General features: G+C 16.7%; 5 protein-coding genes across 5 annotated transcripts in view; 1 reads left to right on the forward strand and 4 right to left on the reverse strand.

Moving 5' to 3' along the window:
- The window catches only part of PF3D7_0913000 (conserved protein, unknown function), a gene marked incomplete at both ends in the record, with an annotated part of 1251 nt that extends 877 nt beyond the window's left edge, over positions 1–374 (reverse strand). Inside the window, 2 exons of the mRNA XM_001351966.1 lie at positions 86–148; positions 308–374. Of these exons, the coding sequence (XP_001352002.1) occupies positions 86–148; positions 308–374 (130 nt within the window). The remainder of the gene's footprint in view (positions 1–85; positions 149–307) is intronic.
- A 656-nt stretch (positions 375–1030) lies between these two features.
- Positions 1031–3349, reverse strand: PF3D7_0913100 (heptatricopeptide repeat-containing protein, putative; the record flags this gene model as incomplete). The annotated part of the gene is made up of 1 exon (XM_001351967.2): positions 1031–3349. The coding sequence occupies one exon, from the start codon at positions 3347–3349 to the stop codon at positions 1031–1033; it is 2319 nt and encodes a 772-aa protein (XP_001352003.2).
- A 351-nt stretch (positions 3350–3700) lies between these two features.
- On the reverse strand, positions 3701–3838 carry PF3D7_0913150 (conserved protein, unknown function; the record flags this gene model as incomplete). The annotated part of the gene is made up of 1 exon (XM_034153487.1): positions 3701–3838. One exon carries the CDS (start codon positions 3836–3838, stop codon positions 3701–3703), a length of 138 nt encoding a protein of 45 aa, XP_034009378.1.
- Positions 3839–5678: 1840 nt separating this feature from the next.
- Positions 5679–6509, forward strand: PF3D7_0913200 (elongation factor 1-beta; the record flags this gene model as incomplete). The annotated part of the gene is made up of 1 exon (XM_001351968.1): positions 5679–6509. One exon carries the CDS (start codon positions 5679–5681, stop codon positions 6507–6509), a length of 831 nt encoding a protein of 276 aa, XP_001352004.1.
- Positions 6510–6959: 450 nt separating this feature from the next.
- Positions 6960–7500, reverse strand: part of PF3D7_0913300 (conserved protein, unknown function) — a gene marked incomplete at both ends in the record, with an annotated part of 2067 nt that continues 1526 nt past the window's right edge. Inside the window, one exon of the mRNA XM_001351969.1 lies at positions 6960–7500. This exon is cut by the window's right edge and continues 805 nt beyond it. Within this exon, the coding sequence (XP_001352005.1) occupies positions 6960–7500 (541 nt within the window).

Genomic DNA, 7500 nt, shown 5'->3' on the forward strand with positions numbered 1-7500 from the left:
AGTAATAATATATAAGAATAGATAAATATATATATATATATATATATATATATATACAACATGTGAACATTTTATATTATCTTACTATTATTAAGCATTGATTTAATTCTGTCGTTTAATTTTTTGAGATTTGGTTTTTCCACATGTTCTATAAGAATTGAAATGAATAAATAAATAAATAAATAAATAAATAAATATATACATATATATATATATATATATATATATATATATACTCATTTGCATTATCTTTTTTTTTTTTTTTTTCCCAATTTCCAATATATATATTTTTTAAAAAAATTATTACCTCTAACATGAATCCTTTTGATGGTACGAAATCTTCTTTTGACTTTTGACCTTAACCCTTTTCCCATGTTTTAATTTTTATTTTTGCATTTAAAAATGTTATTATATATTTATTATTTTTTATAATTGTAAATAGAAATTATACGTTTTTATTTTTCATATATTAAAAGAAAAAAAAAAATATATATATATATATATATATTATGTATGATAAGAAATATTATGAATATATTAATAAATTATGTTACAAACTAATTTATAATTATTCATAATAAATAAAATATGGTTTAATTAAAAGTTATTTTATATTTTATATTTCATAAACAATTTAAATGAAGGACAAACAAAAAAAAAAAAAAAAAAAAAAATATGTTGTGCTTAAAAAAAAAATTTCTTTTTTTTTTTATTTATAATTATAAAAAAAATAAATATAGGAATATATTAATAATATTATATATATAATATAATATTATATGATCCCTTTGGTGTTCATATCTTTGAGCATATATAAATTATAATATATATATAATATATTAATAGTAATATTTTTTATTATATACTTTTTTTTTTTTTAAATATATGGTGCATAGAAAGATATTATACCAGTATAGGGAAGAAGAAAAAAAAAAAAAAAAAAAAAAAAAAAAAAATAATAAATAATAATATAATTTTATATATATATATATATATATATATATATATATATATTTTTTTTTTTTTTTTTTTACCAAATCCACTTTTTTTTTCTAACATGTATTTCCTTTTTAGCTTTATAATAATAATTTTGATAATTTGCAAAATCTAGAGTAATATTTGGTGCTATCATTTGTATATGTTTTTGTAATATTTCATAAGATATATTTAATTTTTTAATATTTTTTAATAGTTTAAATAAATGTATTATTTTAATATTATGTAAATGATTAGTCTGGTAAATAATTTCTATGATTTTATAAATAATATTTACATTTTTATAGGACAATTTCGAAACTGCGTTTATATATTTTATGGCTAAATCGATTGTTAGATAATCTTTATTAGCTTCTAATCTTTGTAATAGTATATGATCAATTTTTTGAAATAATTTTTTATCTATATAATAAATCTTACTATAAGCATGAAAAATATTTATTAAATCTAATGAATTCAAAGAATTTATTTTATCATTTTTTAAAAGATAATATGATATAATATTATAAACTCCCTTTTCTAAAAATAAATTTCGACTATATGATAATAAATAATTCATGAGATGTATAGATGAGCAATGTGCTAAAAAATGATCATCATTTTTTACATTAATTTTGTCATCTAATTTTTCTTTATATATTTTACATAATAATATATTTATATTACAATTTACTTTTGTTAACGATATCAAACATTTAGATAAAATAGAACAATCCATATATTTATAAAAATATTGTAAAAATAATAATATTTCATTATATAGTTCATCTATATATATATTAAATTTACTATAAGAATATAATATATTACTAATATTTTTAATAGCATCGTTTAATACTTCTTTATTAATAAAACGAGATATATCTTTTTTATCGATTTCTTCATTTTTTAAATTTGTATTATCAATATTATCATTCTCATTCCTTCTATTATAACCATTCCCTTTTTTCATATGTTCATCTTTTATTCTTTTTTCAAATAAGTAGGAAAATTTATTATTTATTATATCCCTATTATATCCTTTAATAATTTTTAATAAATATTCAAAGACGCTTAAAAATATTTTCTCATGGTATATTCTATTTTTTGAGAATGCATATATTAGGTCTATTTTTTCTTTTGTGCTTAGTTCTTTTATAATATTTTGTTGAATAAAATGGTTGGCCACCTTGAGGAATAATTTGGCTCTTAATTTTTTTAACCTTTTAATATCACCACCATTGTTGTTATTATTATCATCATTATTATTGTTATCATTATTGTTGTTATTATTATCATCATTATTATTGTTATTATCTCTAGGGTGGTCATTACCCATTTCTATAAGATCATCCTTTTCTTTCACAAGCTCGCATCTTTTCTCTTTCATAAAATCGTAATATTCAAAGTTACCTAAGATCTCCACAAGTTGTACAGAAGAAAATGTGTCATAATAATTTATTACGATTCCTAAAATGTGTTCTAAGGGTATATCGTTTTTGTTTATAATTCCCCTGGTATATAAATTTGAATAACAAAAAAACGTATTACTAATAGTCAGATTTGAGGAAGTACCTAATATTATACTTTCTTTTAATTTATTCATCAGAATAAATAACAATTTTTTGTCATCATAAAAAGAATTGGTTAGTACTCTTAATATTATAGATAATATTTCCATATCTTCTATTAATAATATGTCTTCATATATATATGGAATATATTTATTTATACACATTATTTTATTTACTGTGTGTAATATAAGAAATGTTGTTTTGATGTTCTTTTCATTTTTTATAACATCGATTATATTATTACATAAATCTTTATCATTATGCTGATTATATAATTTATTTTTTTCATCAACATAATAAGTATCATCACAATGATGGTTATTACCTTTCTCTTGAATAATATTATATAAAGTATTTAATAAAGCTATAGATTTTTCACAATTTAATAAATGATTATTTGTATCTATATTTCTTCCTTTCATTCTTTTTTTATCTTTTATCTCTTTCCTTCCAACGTCATATAATTCATTTGGTTGTTTATTTGAACATAACCCGTTATTATTACTTAAAAAATCTTTAGCACATTTTATTTTCCTTTCACTTTTATGTTTTATGCTTTTTAAAATATTATTATATTTACCGAAAACAAAAATGTTTCTCTTCATAAGACCAGGATCTTTATATGTGTTATAAAAAAAAAAAAGTCCTTTTCTTTTACATCCTAAATAATTACTATGGATAATATTTAAGTTATTAAGCGATAATATTTTAAAACATTGTATCGTATAAAATGGTTTCTTTTCATAAATAGTTTTAACGTGGCATATATTGGGTATGTTAATGCTACGGTTATAAAACATTTTTATTTAATAATATATTAATCATATAAATAAATAAATAAATATATATATATTAAATATATTACACATATTAAATATATTATATAATATACTTGTTCATTTAAAAGGAAAATTTTATTTTTGCCATATATACGCAAATTTGCAATGTTCAAAATTGTTATTACGGTCACAAAGAAATAAAAAAAAAAGAAATTATATTATATATAAATATATAATATATATAATATATATATATATATATATATATATATATATATATTTATTTATTTATTTATTGATTTATTCATTTTATACCAAATTATTGTTGAACATATTAGGTTTATATGGTTCTACCAAAAAAATGTATACTTTTTATCGTTTATTTTTTTGTTTTACGTTATCTATATTTTCTTTCATATTGTTTACTATAGGGTTAAAAATATAAACACCAGTACACAAACCTATAATGGAAGCAACACAAACACTTTTAAAGTCTATACGTCTCTTCATTCTTTTTTCTTTTTATAACACACAGGTGAAAAATAATATATATATATATATATATATATATATAAATTAACGTAAGTTTTTTTTTTTTTTTTTTCCCTTTTTTTTATATTACAATTATATATGATAAAATAATAGGAGGGGAAAAAAAAAAAAAAAATTAACAAATAATAAATTATATTATAAATAAATGGTGATATATGAAAATAATATATACTATATTATATACATTATATTAATTTTTACATATATATTATTGTATTTATATATTCACCAACAAAAAGAAAAAAAAATAAATAAATAGTAAAATGTTAAAAGGAATATAATTATACTAAAGAAGAAAAAGAAGAACCCTTATGATTATTTGAATATTTATTTTAAAAAAAAAAAAAAAAAAAAAGAAAAGAAAAAAAAAAAGAAGTATTATAATATAAATAATGCCCCTATATATATATATATGATTATATATTTTTCTGTATGCATACATATATTTTTCATTTTATCAATAATTATTTTTTATATACTACCACATTTCTATATGTTAAATGAAAGATCCATTTTTTTTAACTTATAAAAAGAGGAAATCGAAAAAAAGATGTCACATTAATTTGTATTTATTTATTTATATATATTTATTTATATTTATTATTATTTTTTTTTTTTTTTTTTTTTTCCTTGATGAACCTAAGAAGTGTATATTAATAAAAATGAACACATAAGCCCTTTTTCTTTCTTTGTATTTATATAAGGAAATCACAAAAATATATTATATATAATATAATATAATATATGTTTATATTAATTTTTTATATAAGCCTACAAATATTTGTTATAATTAATCTTATAAAAAAAAAATATATATACATATATATTTTCTTTTAATATATCTTATTTTTTTAAGTTAAAAAAAAATATCAAGTTAAAAAGATAAGAATGTGAAATAAAAAAAAAAAAAATAACATTTCTTTATAATATTAAAAATAAAAAATATTTTTTACATATATATTTTAATATATATATATATATATATATATATATATATATATAATATTTTTTAAACCTCTTAAGGATCCTAAAATAATTATATAGTATCTCTTAGTATAGTATATTAAGAAGAAGAAAAAAAAAAAAAAATAAAAAGCAAGAAATCCAACAAGGTGTATTTAATATTTAAGATAATTTTGAATTCTTTTTTTTTTTTAAAACGTTATAAATATTAATAATATATATTATATATATATATATATATATATATATATATTATATATATTTTATATATAAATGTTATATATATATATATATATATTTCTTTATTTCTTATACTATACATATATAAATTATATATATTATATATATATATATTATATATATTACATGTTTGTTTTATATATATATATATATATATATATATATGTATAAATGATTAATATAATAAAAATATAAACGAACAAAATGTTATTATTTATATATATATGTATATATTTACATTTTTTTAAAACTTATTCTTGAAAAAAAATATTAAATATTAAATATTAAATATTAAATATACATATATATATTTATATATAATTATTATAATTAAATATTTACATATTTATATTTATTATACAGTTCTTCAAAAATATTATGTTTTTTTCTTTTTTTTTTATATAAAAAATTTTACTTTTTAAAATAAATAATACATTTATTAGAATAATTTTTATTTCATACTTATTTTGAATTATAATAAAAAATATAACATATATATGTTATATATATTATATATATATATATATTTTTTTTTTTTTTTTTTTTATTATTATTATTTAATAGATTCGTTTTATAAAATTTTTCTTTAGATAAGATGGCTAGTAACGCAAGTTTATTAAACGTTAAAGGAGAAGAGGACTACCATAACCTAAACTCCTTTTTTGAATCTCACTCCTATGTGGATAATTATTCGGTTGGTTTCAAGGATATAAAAATATATCACCAAATAAAAACAGTTATTAAAAAAGATACGTATCCTCATTTGTTTAGATGGTTTCATCATATATCATCACTACCAGAATTTATATTAAACCAATATGATGAAGAACATAATAAAAAGAAAGGTAATAGTGGTACTAATACTACAACTTGTACAAACAAGAAAAGTAATAAAGCTGCAGGAGGTGATGATGATGATGATAATGATATAGATCTTTTTGGTGATGATGATGATAATACAAAAGATTCTGCTTCTAATCTTTTATTAGAAAAGAAAAAACAAAAAGAAGAAGAATTAAAAAAAAAGAAACAAAAAGAAAAAGAAAAAAATCGATCAATTCTTATTATTGAAATAAAACCAAAATCAATAGATACAGATATTGCCAAAATTCCAAAACTTGTGAAACAAAAAATTGTAGATGAAAATATTAAATGGGGAGAAGAAGTCAAAAAATTACCTGTCGCTTTTGGTCTCTATAAATTACATATGTCATGTATTATTTATGATGATTTTGTTAACACAAATGAACTTATAGAAAAAATTGAAAATATTGACTTAGATAATGAAGAAGATAAAAAGAAAAGAACATTAATACTTGGATTAGATGAAGATGATGAAAATTATGATGAAAACGCTGAAGAAGTTGAAGATGATTTAGAATTTTTGGTACAATCTGCTGAAATTATTTCCTTTAACAAATTGTAAAAATGTTAAATATTAAATATGAAACAAAAAAAAAAAAAAAAAAAAAAATATATATATATATATATATATATATATATATATATTTATTAATATTATGGTTAGCTAATTGAACAATTTAATAAAACCTTCGTGTAACCATTTTTAAGACAAATCATAATATTGTTCCTTTTTTTTTTTTTTTTTTTTTTTTTAAAAATTTTTGCTATGGAGCCACAATTAATACAGTTTTAAAAAAAAAAAAAAAAGAAAAAAAAAAATACAAAACATTAAAAAAATTAAAAAAGTTATATGAATAAATTAGTAAATTAATAAAGAAATATTAAAAAAAAAAAAAAATAAAATAATTAATAAAATGAATAATTACAATGTTGATATTAAAAAATATACATATATATATATATATATATATATATATATATATTTATATATATAATTTCTTTTTTGTTATGTTCATTTATATGTTACTATATGGTCGTCATCCTTTATGTGGAGAATAATAGAATCATTTGGTTGAATTTTAATGTTGTATATTCCATCTATATAAACAATTGTATTATTTGTACATGTTTTTATATCAATATACCTACAATTATATATATGATCTGTTGAATCGTATACACTATTTTCAACAGGTTCTTTAACAATGCATTTCATATATATACTATTTGGATTGAAACATATAGAATTATTAATATATTCTGAAAATAGATCTAGATTAATATTTTTTATATTTTGTTTTATTGTGTCATTTTGTATATTTATATATTCATCAATAATATATTTCATTTTTTTCTTATCAATTTTATTTATATTATAAGCCCAGGCAGTGGAACCGGTCCCACTAGTAATTAATAAAGCTGTACTTTTTAATTTCTTAACAAGTTTATTATCTATATTTATATATGTACATATATTATTTTTTATAGCTTCATAAATATATACTTCATTTATACTTTTATATGTTCTTATTTCACCTTCATTCGATTTCTTA

Source organism: Plasmodium falciparum, assembly GCF_000002765.6.
Source record: "Plasmodium falciparum 3D7 genome assembly, chromosome: 9".
In the NCBI taxonomy this organism is placed as follows: Eukaryota; Apicomplexa; class Aconoidasida; order Haemosporida; family Plasmodiidae; genus Plasmodium; species Plasmodium falciparum.